This window comes from Salvelinus alpinus, chromosome 12 (genome assembly GCF_045679555.1).
Source record: "Salvelinus alpinus chromosome 12, SLU_Salpinus.1, whole genome shotgun sequence".
Lineage (NCBI taxonomy): Eukaryota > Metazoa > Chordata > Actinopteri > Salmoniformes > Salmonidae > Salvelinus > Salvelinus alpinus.
Window position 1 is genome coordinate 51,792,132 of NC_092097.1, and position 15,008 is coordinate 51,807,139.

Sequence of the window (15,008 nt, forward strand, 5' to 3'; positions counted from 1 at the left end):
TTTTTATTGTATACTGCAGCCTAGTATGTGGCGGTAATGCAACATTTATTGGATGCCAACCTCCGTTAAAACTCATTTAGGCTCCTGAGTGGTGTAGCTGTCTAAGGCACTGCATCTCAGTGCAAGAGGTGCCACTAGAGTCCCTGGTTCAAATCCAGGCTGTTTCACATCCGGCTGTGATTGGGAGTCCCATAGGGCGGTGCACAATTGGCCGGGTTTGGCTGGTGTAGGCCGTCATTGTAAATAAATAAGAATTTGTTCTTTAACTGACTTGCCTAGTAAAATCATAGGTTACGTTTTAAAAAGAAGAAGACGAAGAAGATCACGTGGTACAAGTCTCTTCCGCATTTGGTGGTCTCGTGACAACAGCTTTGAGTTCTGATAGCTTGCTAAATTAAAATATCTCTGATTAAAACGTTCAACTGAACGAACAACAAAGTAAAAATGCTTTCTCGTTTATTAAAGGAGCACCAATCCAAGCAGAACGAACGAAAAGAACTTCAAGGTGAGAGGAAAGAAGGTATTGTGCGAAACTGAAGTTGTCTGATTAGCTAGCGATAGTTATGCTAAAACAATACTACTAAATATAGCTAGCTAGCTAATTTGCGAGCAGCAACGTTGAGCTTGTTCTAGTTAAGTTACTTGTGTTCCTGAACCTAGACTGACACAAAGGCAGACAACGGTTGGAAATGCATGAGATGGGACAAGTATTGTGAATTTCGTGACTAACTGCATGTATAACTAGCTTATTTTAACTAGTAAATGACCGTTCACACCAAGGTCGATAACTAACTACAAAGATATATTATACATAACTATGAAACGTTGGCGAGCATCCACACTAGAGGAGAGTGTATTGTTATACAGTACTGTCAATCAACTTATCAAAACCTCCTATTGCTCGCTGTAGGCCTATGAATAAGGTGGTAACACAGACCATTCAGTGCTTCCGGGTGTGTTAGTTGTCATAGTGACTTTTTCCTCCTTCCAAATCAAATTTTATTGGTCACATATACATATTTAGATGTTATTGCAGGTGTAGTGAAATGATTGTGTTCCTAGCTCCAACAGTGCAGTAGTATCTAACAATTCACAACAATACACACAAATCTTTGGGTTTTAACGGCAGTTGGGTATCCAATATGCTGCATTACCCCCCCCCCCCCCAACTAGATTATAATATACATCCATTATACTTGGGGGTATATATTCCCTGAATAGGTTAGCTGTAGTTGAGAGGCAGCGGAGAGGCCAGGTGCATAGTTGCTCAAAGAGAAGCCTGCTGTAACCAAAGTTAGAAACATATATGCAACACATCATTCATTAGCTAAACATTAGGCATAATACTGCAGTGAATAGGCTATAGGCCTACCCATGAATTTCCACAGTGAAAGATAAAAAGATCATTTAAAAAAGCGCATTATGAGATGACAGGCAGCCTAGGATAGGCTACACTGCGTAGGCTCCCCAGGCTGCGCTCTCAGTTCATATGGGGCTCAAATCTCCCCAATTTATTAAGCTTTTTAAGGACAAGAACATTTTTCTTTTTTTCTTTCACCTTTATTTAACCAGGTAGTCTAGTTGAGGACAAATTCTCATTTACAACTGTTACCAAATGTTCATACCTAGGCTATAACAACACAATGTAATAATGCATATATTTTTTGCAGTGAATGTCATTTCAATAACCCTGTGTTCTGAATGCATGTTTCATTCCCAAATAATAAAAATCTGATCGGCAACCATTTGGGTCAGTAATTTGTATTTTCTAGACAGTTTACAAGGTCCAGAAAGGCACATTAGCAACCAGTCAGTGTGTATTTTGTCAGGATGTTATCAGCGTTAACAGATACTATTGGTAAATATGTGCTGTTTGTTGTGGATTATAATTCTCCCAAAATGTCCTAGAATTAATGTTGCCAACAATATGCTCACATGTCTAGTTGCCCAGGCAAGTTTACTGTGCGCTCCTCTCTCCTCTCCAAGCAGCCTCGCACACCTAGAACTAAGAACACTTCAATCGAACGTGTTTTTGATTTCATTGGAGGGACAGGGGGAAAAAATCACTCTGAAAGTGATCCAAAACGATGGCTCTCGTTCTCCACTATTTTTGTAGTTATCGTTGTAGTATGAATGCACCTGTTAACTGTTGAATTAGATTATAACAATAAATCAGTTATCATCTTTGGTGTGGACGGCCCTTAAAACCTTTTGTCAATAGGGGGAGCTGTTAGCATTATTTTTTTTTTTACATTTCCAAATTAAACTGCCTCGTACTCAATTCTTGATCGTACAATATGCATATTATTGTTATTATTGGATAGAAAACAGTCTATAGTTTCTATAGGAGTTGAAATTTTGTCTCTGAGTGGTACAGAACAATTTCTACAGCACTTTTCATGACAGGGTTCAGATTTCAGAAATTTTTACCTCTGATCTGGGGTCTGTTTATAAGGCCACAGTGAATGCTATGAAGAAACCGACACTACCTACGTCTTCCTCTGGGTGTCTGTACGTCATCACGTTTTCAATGAAGTCTATGGGACGTTCACAGCCATTATAAATGACAAAAATGTACAGAGACCCCTCTTTCTCAACGTGCGCCTCAAGCGTGAAGGCCATCGGACCTGCCTCGTTCCAAATCGTTTTCTAACCAGCAGTATTTCTCCGGTCATGTTTTCAGTCGTTATAGTTGTTAAAAACATCATAATGTAGTGAATTTTAACCGTTTTATATCAATTTATATCCGTTTAGTGCGATTTTGAGGAATTTCTTTGTCGTGCACTCTGAAAGTTTGGACACGCTTTAGGGTGTCGGTCGTTGGTGATGGACATTTCGAAGGACAGAGGACATCTATCGACCAAAAGACGTTTATAACATAGAAAGGATACATTGCCCAAGAATATGATGGAAGATCAGCTCAAAGTAAGCAATATTTAATATGATAAACCGTGTTTCTGTCGAAATATTTTAAACGCATACATCGCCATTTTGTTTGGTATAGCTTCACTTGGCCAACCCTGTATTGAAAAGTAAGGATAATTTTAAAAATGTAAATCAGCGGTTGCATTAAGAACTAATTTGTCTTTCGATTCCTGTCAACCCTGTATTTTTTAGTCAAGTATATGATTAGCTTTTAATTAAACTAGATCACTCTGATAGATGACGTCAGACATATTGAGGCTTGATTTCCTAGTATTTTCATTGTGTAACCACGGTTTTGTATGGCTAAATATGCACCTTTTCGAACAAACTGTATATGTATGTTGTAAAATGATGTTACAGGAGTGTCATCGGAAGAATTCTGAGAAGGTTAGTGAAAAAATTAATATCTTTTGGCGGTGGTTACGTTATAGCGCTCTTTGGCTGGAATCGATGCTCTGGTAACGTTGGAACATGTAGTATGCTAACTTATCGATTTATTGTGTTTTCGCTGAAAAACGCTTAGAAAATCTGAAATATGGTCTGAAATCACAAGAACTGGGTCTTTCCATTGCTATGCTTTGTCTATTTTTATGAAATGTTTTATGATGAGTAAATTGGTCATACACGTTGCTCTATCTAGTAATTCTAGTGGATTTGTGATGGTCGGTGCAATTGTAAACTGTGATTTCTACCTGAAATATGCACTTTTTTCTAACAAAAACTATCCTATACCATGAATATGTTATCAGACTGTCATCTGATGGTTTTTTTTATAGGTTATTGGCTATCAATATCTTAGTTGAGCCGAATTGGTGATAGCACCTGAAGGAGTAAGAAACTGATGGAGTTAGAATAGTGGTGTATTTTGCTAACGTGTTTAGCTAATAGATTTACATATTTTGTCTTCCCTGTAAAACATTTTAAAAATCTGAAATGGTGGCTTTATTCACAAGATCTGTATCTTTCATCTGGTGTCTTGGACTTGTGATTTAATGATATTTAGATGCTACTATCTACTTCTGAAGCTATGCTATCTATGCTAATCAGTGTGTGGGGGGTGGGGGGTGCTCCCGGATCCGGGTTTCTGAGGCAGTAAAAGTTAACTATGGTCCCATCATGCAACGACAACAACAAATTGTATCTAGTTCTGTGTTAGTAGAGGAACTCACACAGATGCCCTGGACCAAAGCTAGCTAGCGCATAACTAAGTAGCCTCAGAAATCAGCTAGCTAGCTTCTTGCTTCTTCTTGACCTGATGGCTAACCGGCTAGCTGCCCATGCTGCCATCTCCAGCGGAGGCAAATTCCATTCACCCATGACATGACAGCTGTTTTCTTTTTCCCTGCACAGAGGGACGTAGACGAGAGGCAATTACTGCTGCCACCTGTCTAACAGAAGCCTTGGTGGACCACCTTAATGTGGGGTATGTAATGCCCTGTTTGTAACTTACCTGTTTTATGTGACCCATGTCCTATTGGTTCAAGTCCTTCAGCTGTTCAACTCAGCCAATTCAGCTCAAATGGCTTGACACGTGACATATTAGACATTTGTTGTAACCTGCATTGAAAATGTTTAGCTACCATCTTCTGTTTGAGTAGCCTTGGCTTATTATAGCATGTTATATTTGAAGAATGCCTGCAAATTGAACCTTGTGGGGGCACTGTCCCAGACACAGATTAAACTTCATCCTGGACTAAAAAGCATTTTTAATGGAGATTCTCAAGTGAGTTGTGTTTTTACAGGCCTAGGCATAATCTGTGTTGGAGAAACTACCCCTTGTTTGTGTGCTTAGCCTTCAATCACTGTGTTAACCAATGATGGCATGTGACTCCACAGCAGAATGTACACTGGTAATATAGAATCGTTATGACAGCTACATAAAGGCCAAACCCAAGAAAAGCATCTTAGTGAGCCACAGTTAGACGTGACCATCGTTGTTGTGCCGCTACATTATATTACCGTTAACAAAAAGAGGAGAAAGTCAAGTGTAGCAACTTTTCTCTCTCTTTGAGATTTAACGTCAAGGAGTTTATTACGGACATCATTTTTCACTTTTTCACGAACTGTCAGTCTACTTTCCCTTCAGTTTCCAATATCAAATAGAATGCCTTTGCCCATAAGATGTAATCAGATCAACCTCCTATTGAATAATGGAACTTAGTTAGCTTCCATTCTTGTGCCAAACTTTGCATTCATTTTCTGATCATCTCCGAACTCTTGTGACTGATACCGTTGTTATACACATCTATATTGTGTTATAACGTCTTATTGTAAGTAACATTGTTTTTAACATGTGCTATACGTGTTATAGCCCTACTCATCTTCCAGTTACTGCGTGTTTAATTCCAGGGTGGCCAAGGCGTATGTGAACCAGAGGAAGCTGGACCATGAGGTGAAGACGTTACAGGTGCAGGCCGGCCAGTTCTCCAAGCAGACTGGCCAGTGGATTAGTATGGTGGAAGGCTTCAACCAGGCCCTGAAGGTACACACACACAGTCAACCCTATATGGTCTTAGATTAGGAACCAACATCTCTAAGTCTTTTGGTGAGTGGTGGCAGACAACATGTTTGAGTGTTTTTAAAGATGCCAGGAGAAGTGGTATGGGGTATTTTCTTTCTGCAACCAAATCAAAGGTATCTTTACTATCTCTAGAGACAGAAGTTAGATTGAACAGTTCCACTCCTTTTTTGATGTATCATGAGCTCTGTCATTTATCCAGTGAAACATTCTAACGTTCAAAAGCAGTTTAGCCAAGGTCGTGTGTGTGTGTGTGTGTGTGTGTGTGTGTGTGTGTGTGTGTGTGTGTGTGTGTGTGTGTGTGTGTGTGTGTGTGTGTGTGTGTGTGTGTGTGTGTGTGTGTGTGTGTGTGTGTGTGTGTGTATATATTTTTATTTTCATCCACCGTCACAACAGGAGGCCTTTTACCAGGCTGTCGTTGGAAATAATAATTTGTTCTTAAATTGACTTGCCTGTTTAAAAAGAGGTTAAATAGGCCTCCCGGGTGGCGCAGTGGTCTAGGGCACTGCATCGCAGCGCTAGCTGTGCCACCAGAGAATCTGGGTTCGCGCCCAGGCTCTGTCGGTCCGTGGGGCGACGCACAATTGGCCTAGCGTCGTCCGGGTTAGGGAGGGTTTGGCCGGTAGGGATATCCTTGTCCTATCGCGCACCAGTGACACCTGTGGCGGGCCGGGCGCAGTGCGCGCTAACCAAGGTTGTCAGGTGCACGGTGTTTCCTCCGACACAGTGTTTCCTGGTGCGGCTGGCTTCCGGGTTGGGTTGTGTTTCGGAGGACGCATGGCTTTCGACCTTCGTCTCTCCCGAGCCCTAACGGGAGTTGTAGCGATAAGACAAGATAGTAATTACTAACAATTGGATACCACAAAAAAAAAGAGGTTAAAGAAAAAAATATACAATTACAGTAGGCCTCAAGCACATCAATATATATCTGACTCACATCTGACTCACAGATATAAACTGACTCACAGATAGCTACTGTTCTACCAAGACCACTCTTTCTCAGCTGTAAGACAATCTCTGTGCTGTGTCTTTGTTAGCATAGTGGAGGTAACTGAGGTATGAAGGAAATCCAAACCCTTGTTCGAACATCAAACACAACATTCCCTCTCTCTGGCCTTCTACAATGTCCTGAGAAGCTGGTGCATTATCCTTGTCATATACTGCAAACTGAGAAAAGAAGGTGTCACTAGCCTGAGGGACCTTGGCTTGGTCAGGGAGAGGGGGAGCGATGCTTTATTACCGTCAAAATATCTCTGAGTCATCTCACATATAGCTAATTTTTTGCTTTGTCAAGAGGATGACTTTCAGAACATTCTGACAATGAGATGAACCTCCATCATGTCTGGTGCTCATTCATAAAGTTGACAGTACCACCCCCTTGTGGCAGGAAATTGTCATGACCATTTGCCATTACCATTTTCCACATTTTGTTACATTACAGCCTTATTCTAAAATGTATTAAATAAAAAAATGTCCTCAATCTACACACAATACCCTATAATGACAAAGCGAAAACAGGTTTTTAGAAATTTTCGCAAATATATTCAAAATAAATAACAGAAACCTTATTTACATAAGTGTTCAGACCCTTTGCTATGAAACTGGAACTTGAGCTCAGGTGCATCTTGTTTCCATTGATCATCCTTGAGATGTTTCTTGATTGGAGTCCACCTGTGGTAAATTAAATTGATTGGACATGATTTGGAAAGGCACACACCTGTCTAGATGAGGTCCCATAGTTGACAGTGCATGTCTGAGCAAAAACCAAGCCATGAGGTCGAAGGAATTGTCCGTAGAGTCAGGATTGTGGCGAGGCACAGATCTGGGGAAGGGTACCAAAACATTTCTGCAGCATTGAAGGTCCCCAAGAACACAGTGGCTTCTATCATTCTTAAATGGAAGAAGTTTGGAACCACCAAGACTCTTCCTAGAGCTGGCCGCCAAGCCAAACTGAGCAATCGGGGAGAAGGGCCTTGGTCAGGGAGGTTACCAAGAATCAGATGGTCACTCTGACAGAGTTCCTCTGTGGAGATGGGAGAACCTTCCAGAAGGACAACCATCTCTGCAGCACTCCACCAATCAGGCCCTCTCTCAGACCATGAGAAACAAGATTCTCTGATCTGATGAAACCAAGATTGAACTCTTTGGCCTGAATGCCAAGTGTCACGTCTGGAGGAACCCTGGCACCATCCCTACGGTGAAGCATGGTGGTGGCAGCATCATGCTGTGGGGATGTTTTTCATCTGCAGGGACTGGGAGACTAGTCTGGATCGAGGGAAAGATCAAAGGAGCAAAGTACAGAGAGATCCTTGATTAAAAACCTGCTCCAGAGCTCTCAGGATCTCAGACTGGGGTGACGGTTCACCTTCCAAGAGGACAACGACTCTAAGCACACAGCCAAGACAACATGGAGTGGCTTCGGGACAAGTCTTTGAGTGGCCCAGCCAGAGGCCGGACTTGAACCCGATCGAACATCTCTGGAGAGACCTGAAAATAGCTGTGCAGCGACGCTTCCTATCCAACATGACAGAGCTTGAGAGGACCTGCAGAGAACAATGGGAGAACCCCCCCCCCCCCCCAAATACAGGTGTGCCAAGCTTGTAGTGTCATACCCAAGAAGACTTGAATATATAATCGCTTCCAAAGTGTCTTCAACAAAACACTGAGTAAAGGGTCTGAGAACCTACGTAAATGTGATGTTTCAGTTTACATAATACATTTGCAAAACATTTTAACCTGTTTTTGATTTGTTATTATTGTGGTATTGTGTGTAGATTGAGGAAAAATAAATGAATTTAATGCATTTTAGAATAAGGCTGTAACGTAACCAAAGCAATACTTTCCGAAGGCACTGTACAAGTATTTACACCCCTTGACTTTTTCCACATTTTGTTGTGTTATAGCCTGAATTTAAAATGGATAAAAAAAAATAATAATAATAATAATAATTGGAAAAGTATTATTATTTTTATAATCATCACTGCCCTACACAATACCCCAGAATGTCACAGTGGAATTATGTTTTTCAACATTTTTACAAATTAATAAAAAATGCTGAAATGTCTTTAGTCAATAAGTATTCAACCCCTTTGTTCTGGCGAGCATAAAAAATTGTTTAACAAGCCACATAATAAGTTGCATGGACTCTGTGTGCAATAATAGTGTTTAACATCATTTTTGAATGACTACCTAATCTCTATACCCCACACATACAATTATCTGTAATGTCCCTCAGTGAATTTCAAACACAGGATGGCTGCCGTTTTACGAGCTCTTGACCAATTGTGCTATTTAGTGTTTTTTATTTTTTGCATTGTTTAACTTATTTTGTCTCTTATGACTGAAAAGAGCTTTTGGTTATCAGAACAGCGATTACTCACCTCAAACTGGTGTGTGTCTATTTGTCAATAACAGCTGGTGCGCAATGTCTAATATTGAGGAAGTCTCAAGGTATTGCTTGCCTGAGGTAGAGTACCTCATGATAAGCTGTAGACCACACTATCTACCAAGAAACTTTTCATCTATATTTTTTCGGAGCTGTCTATTTACCACAACAAACTGATGCTGGCACTAAGACCACACTCAACGAGCTGTTTTAAGGCCATAAGCAAACTTGAAAATGCTTTTCCAGAAGCGCCGCTCCTAGTGGCCGGGGACTTTCATGCAGGGAAACTTAAATCCGTTTTATCTCATTTCTACCAGCATGTTACATGTGCAACCAGAGGGGGGAAAAAACTCTAGACCACCTTTACTCCACACACAGAGACGCATACAAAGCTCTACCTCGCTCTCCATTTGGCAAATCTGACCATAATTCTATCCTCCTGATTCCTGCTTACAAGCAAAAACTAAAGCAGGAAGTACCAGTGACTCGCTCAATACGGAAGTGGTCAGATGACGCAGATGCTGCGCTACAGTACTGTTTTGCTAGCACAGACTGGAATATGTTCCGGGATTCAGGAGTATACCACCATAGTTACCGGCTTCATCAATAAGTGCATTGACCAGTCGTCCCCACGTTCATATCCCAACCAGAAGCCATGGATTACAGGCAACATCTGCACAGCGCTAAAGGCTAGACCTGCTGCTTTCAGGGAACTGGACAGTAATCCGGACGCTTATAAGAAATCACGCTATGCCCTCAGACGGGCTATATGCCTTTCATGCTTGCTTCAAGGCAAGCAACACTGAAGCATGCATGAGAGCACTAGCTGTTCTGGACGACTATGATCACTCTCTCCGTAGCCGATATGAGCAAGACCTTTTAAACAGGTCAACATTCACAAGGATTACCAGGACGTGTAGTTAGAGCATGCGCAGACCAACTAGCAAGTGTCTTCACTGATATTTTCAACCTCTCCCTGACAGAGTATGTAATACCTACATGTTTTAAGCAGACCACCATAGTCCCTGTGCCCAAGAAAGCGAAGGTAACCTGCCTAAATGACTACTGCCCCGTAGCACTCACGTCGGTAGCCATGAAGTACTTTGAAAGGCTGGTCATGGCTCACATCAACACCATCATCCCGGAAACCCTAGACCATTCCAATTCGCATACCGCCCCAACAGATCCACAGATGATGCAATCTCTATTGCACTCCACAATGTCCTAACCCACCTGGACAAAAGGAACACCTATGTGAGAATGCTGTTCTTTGACTACAGCTCAGTGTTCAACACCATAGTGCCCACAAAGCTCATCACTAATCTAAGGACCCAGGGACTAAACACCTCCCTCTGCAACTGGATCCTGGACTTCCTGACGGGCTGCCTCCAGGTACTAAGGGTATGCAACAACACCTCTGCTTAGTCCCTTCCTGTACTCCCTGTTCACCTACGACTGCGTGGCCAAGCACCACTCCAACACCACCACCACCAGTCGTTTGCTGACGACACAACAGTGGTAGGCCTGATCACCGACAACGATAAGACGGCCTATAGGAAGGTCAGAGACCTGGCAGTGTGGTGCCAGGACAACAACCTCTCCCTCCAACATAATTAAAGACAAAGGAGCTGATCGTGGACTACAGGAAAAGGAGGGCTGAACACGCCCCCATTCACATCGACATGGCTTTAGTGGAGCCGGTCGTGCGTTTCAAGTTCCTTGGTGTCCACATCACCAACAAACCATCTTGGTCCAAACACTTCAAGACAGTCGTGAAGAGGGCACCACAACACCTTTTTACCCCTCAGAAGACTGAAAAGATTTGGCATGGGTCCCCAGATCCTCAATGGTTCTACAGCTGCACCATCGAGAGCATCCTGACCGGTTGCATCACCGCCTGGTATGGCAACTGCTCGGCATCCGACCGTAAGACGCTACAGAGGGTAGTGCGTACAGCCCAGTACATCACTGGGGCCAAGCTTCCTGCCATCCAGGACCTCTATACCAGTGGTGGAAAACGTACTCAAAATGTAAAGATACTTGGGGGGATAAAAAGAAACGGAATAGAGCTAAGCACTGGAAAGTTCCTAGAGAAAATTGGTTGTCTGCTTTCCAACAGACACTGGGAGACACATTCACCTTTCAGCAGGACAATTACCTAAAACACAAGGCCAAATCTACACTGAAGTTGCTTACCAAGAAGACATTGAATGTTCCCGAGTGGCCTAGTTACAGTTTTGACTTAAATTGGCTTGAAAATCTATGGTAAGACTTGAAAATGGCTGTCTAGCTATGATCAACAACCAACTTGACAGAACTTCAAGAATTTTAGAAAGAATAATGTGCAAATATTGTTCGATCCATGTGGGGGACTCTGGGATTTTAGTGTTTTTGTAACTGCTGTTTCCTGCTATCTAGAGCCTTAAATGACAACACCTGTTGTTTACGAAGCACGTGATGAATCAAATTAGATTCTATTTGATCCTATGGTTCTAAGATTAACTTAGCCTTAAGATACGTTTGAGAAACCGGACCCTGGTCATTACCAGAGATTACAAATGCATAACTGTTTTAGTTATTATCTGTGCAGGCTACTTATTCATGTTTTAGTTCTAACCCTTCCCATTGTATCTTTAGCATTGACTCCTAACCTTTTATCTTTCTCTTGACCAGGAAATCGGTGATGTGGAGAACTGGGCTCGCAGTATTGAGATGGATATGAGAACCATCGCCACAGCTCTGGAGTACGTGCACAAGGGACAGCTCACATCAGCCTCTTCATAGACACTCTGAACCTAAACCCAGAACTGGTGGACTGCTGCTAGCATTGGTAGCTGAACACTCTCACTGTGAAAGAGGGGGTGGATTCACAGCGGATACCACAATTCTGGACCCAAAATCCCGATAAGCCATCTATCTCAAAGGACGATACGTGGGTTCAGACATGACTACAGCTTTAAGGCTCTGTCCAGTGTTCATGAGTGACACATTGCGTTACAGTAGGTATGTCTATGGACAAATAAACCTTATTGATCAGAGCATCTAAGTCCCATCGGCAATGTTGTTTTGTTAACAACACTTGAATTGTTTAAGGTCTATACCACATATAATAACTTTGTGGTGGAAATATCTAACTGTCCTACTATGTGTAATAATGGGCCATAACCTCACATAACTCACCTCTCATAACCTAATGGTCCATGTGAATTTAGCAACACTCCTAATAATAATGATTTAGCCGTTCACACAAACATTATTTCGCCAGTGAGTTGATCAGTGTGGGAGAACAAGACAAAGCATATCTAACGAATCCATTTTTTACGATCTTCTCCTGCGAAGATGAATAGTTCCGATTGCGGTGCTAGTCTCTGTAAATGTATTCCATTTCCCTATTCCCATGGAGGATGAACAGGACAGCTAGCTGACACGGAACCCAAACCGGCTGCGTGCGTGTGCCATTGTGCATAATGTATTTTGTCCCCCCACACCAAACGCGATCACGACACGCAGGTTAAAATATCAAAACAAACTCTGAACCAATTATATTAATTTGGGGACAGGTCAAAAAGCATTAAACATTTATGGCAATTTAGCTAGCTAGCTTGCACTTGCTAGCTAATTTGTCCTATTTAGCTAGCTTGCTGTTGCTAGTTAATTTGTCCTGGGTTTCTAATCATTGAGTTGTTATTTTACCTGAAATGCACAAGGTCCTCTACTCCACCAATTAATCCACACATTAAATGGTTAACGGAATTGTTTCTAGTCATCTCTCCTCCTTCCAGGCTTTTTCTTCTCTTGACTTTATATTGCGATTGGCAACTTTCATAAATTAGGTGCACCGCCACTGGCCTCGTTCGTCTTTCAGTCACCCACGTGGGTATAACCAACGAGGAGATGGCACGTGGGTACCTGCTTCTATAAACCAATGAGCAGATGGAAGAGGCAGGACTTGCAGCGCGATCTGCTTCAGAAATAGAACTGACTTCTATTTTAGCCCTTGGCAACAGACGCGTAGGTGAAATAATTGAATAATATAGATTTCAAAATGTATTTTGCAACACTCGCGCACGCGACGTGAGCGGTGTAGTCAGCCTGTAAGAGTGGAACAAAAGAGGCCCGTTTGTGTAAAAGTAGCGTGGGTAAATTGGACTTATTGGCATGTAATTACAAGAGCCAGTCTCCTGTTTAGAAAGAGACTGCCTAGTAACTGCCTTCTCCCTGTCTGACTAAAACTACCTACCCTGGTTGTTGCAGAATTCATGAATGAATATTCATCGTTGAGTAAGTTTACATGCACACTATTAACCCAATGTTAAATGGATTGTGGCAGTAGGCAGATCATGCAATAGTCATTTACTCCTTACTCTGCTTATCTTAATCGGCATACGGTCATAATCGAAGTAAGCATATGCCGATTTTAAACATCTGCTTTTCTGCGCAATCTTTCAAATGATTAAGAATCTTAATCAGAGTTCCAGCGGTGTGTTTGACCTGCACATGTGCCAGAAGCAGCAGCACACATTTCCTTTGAATATACAAGTGACGTTCGTTTTTTTTAAAGTATGCATCTTAGAAATAGTTTTCACATACAAACTTTATAGGTCCGAACTCCGACTCAGATAGGCTCCCCAAAAATAACATGGTTGCTGTGGGAGAACGTTTATTTTGATTGGTGATTGTCTGCATTGATCAAAGTCCCATCAGGAAGCCTGGTTTCAGATGTGTCCATGGAAACAGGATTTTGGGGGGGGGAAATCGTCTTCTTGTGAACATTTGAAATCAAATTATTATATTAATTGGACTATGTGCACATGACCGTACTCATTCATATCAGTCTGGGTTAGCAAGGCTAGCTACCTCTACCTGTGTAATAAATGCGACGGTAACATCTCAACAGTCTATTGCTCCTTGAAAACCTTTTGGATCATGTATGTTCCTCTTCAGTTAATAATTCTCATCTACTGTATGTCTTGTAGCCTGAGTTTGTCTGTTTACGCTATCATGCCAACTCATTGTCATGTCTAAACACATTGACGGCAACGGAGTCGGTAAATCCACAAACAGATCTGGGGGACTAGGCTATATGTCTTGTCCACAAGTGGAAAAATACTTGTCTGTTAACTTTTATGTTTTGTTGTGATGCTTCTCTTTTCTTGAATGAAGACATCAAGTGGCGGACAAACTCTGACATTTGTATTATTGTTGGGCTGTGTAATCCAATTAATCCAGCTACAGAACAAAGTAAAGCAATGATAGAAAGATACCAGTTAATCCAGCTACAGAACAAAGTAAAGCAATGATAGAAAGATACCAGTTAATCCAGCTACAGAACAAAGTAAAGCAATGATAGAAAGATACCAGTTAATCCAGCTACAGAACAAAGTAAAGCAATGATAGAAAGATACCAGTTAATCCAGCTACAGAACAAAGTAAAGTAATGATAGAAAGATACCAGTTAATCCAGCTACAGAACAAAGTAAAGCAATGATAGAAAGATACCAGTTAATCCAGCTACAGAACAAAGTAAAGCAATGATAGAAAGATACCAGTTAATCCGGCTACAGAACAAAGTAAAGCAATGATTAAAAAGATACCAGTTAATCCAGCTACAGAACAAAGTAAAGCAATGATAGAAAGATACCAGTTAATCCAGCTACAGAACAAAGTAAAAGAACGTAATGTTGCGTCACAAGGCATTGGAGCTCAATCCCATTCTTGTTTGGTAACCACTCTCTTTCATAACTTCTGACAACATGACATTTGTGTTGTTGCAATGCACAAATTAATCTAAAATACAACAAGAATCTCAACCTTAGGTGATGACCCCAACTAACTTTTACCAGTTTTGTCACGCAACACAATGCCACAGATGTCTAAAATTTCAGGGAGCGTGCAATTGGCATGCTAGCTGCAGGAATGTCCACCAGAGCTGTTGCCAGAGAATTGAATGTTCATTTCTAAACCCTAAGCTGCCTCAAACGTTGTTTTAGGGAATTTGGCAGTACGTTCAACCGGCCTCACAACCGCAGACCACGTGTATGGCGTCATGTGTGCGAGCGGTTTGCTTATGTCAACGTTGTGAACAGAGTGGTGGGGTTAGGGTATGGGCAGGCGTAAGCTACGGACAACGAACACAATTGCATTTTATCGATGGCAATTTGAATGCACAGAGATACCGTG

The 15,008-nt window shown here is 41.7% G+C and overlaps 1 protein-coding gene across 2 annotated transcripts; it reads left to right on the forward strand.

Moving 5' to 3' along the window:
• Window positions 1–324: 324 nt before the first annotated feature.
• Window positions 325–13,722, forward strand: LOC139536330 (biogenesis of lysosome-related organelles complex 1 subunit 1). 2 transcript variants are annotated; one of them, XM_071336780.1, is made up of 4 exons: window positions 325–520; window positions 4,276–4,348; window positions 5,275–5,407; window positions 11,502–11,869. In XM_071336780.1, exons 1-4 carry the CDS (start codon window positions 445–447, stop codon window positions 11,610–11,612), a joined length of 393 nt encoding a protein of 130 aa, XP_071192881.1. In that variant the 5' UTR covers window positions 325–444; the 3' UTR covers window positions 11,613–11,869. The 2 variants fall into 2 exon arrangements, with proteins under 2 accessions (XP_071192881.1, XP_071192882.1); XM_071336781.1 differs by having other exon boundaries at window positions 326–505; window positions 11,502–13,722.
• Window positions 13,723–15,008: the final 1,286 nt, after the last annotated feature.

Bases quoted from the DNA above. Each gene is read 5' to 3' on its own strand.
- LOC139536330 (XM_071336780.1), top strand. From the start codon at position 445: ATGCTTTCTCGTTTATTAAAGGAGCACCAATCCAAGCAGAACGAACGA. The intron at 4,349-5,274 runs GTATGTAATGCC...GTTTAATTCCAG, and splicing joins GTGGACCACCTTAATGTGGG to GGTGGCCAAGGCGTATGTGA. The intron at 5,408-11,501 runs GTACACACACAC...TCTCTTGACCAG, and splicing joins GCTTCAACCAGGCCCTGAAG to GAAATCGGTGATGTGGAGAA.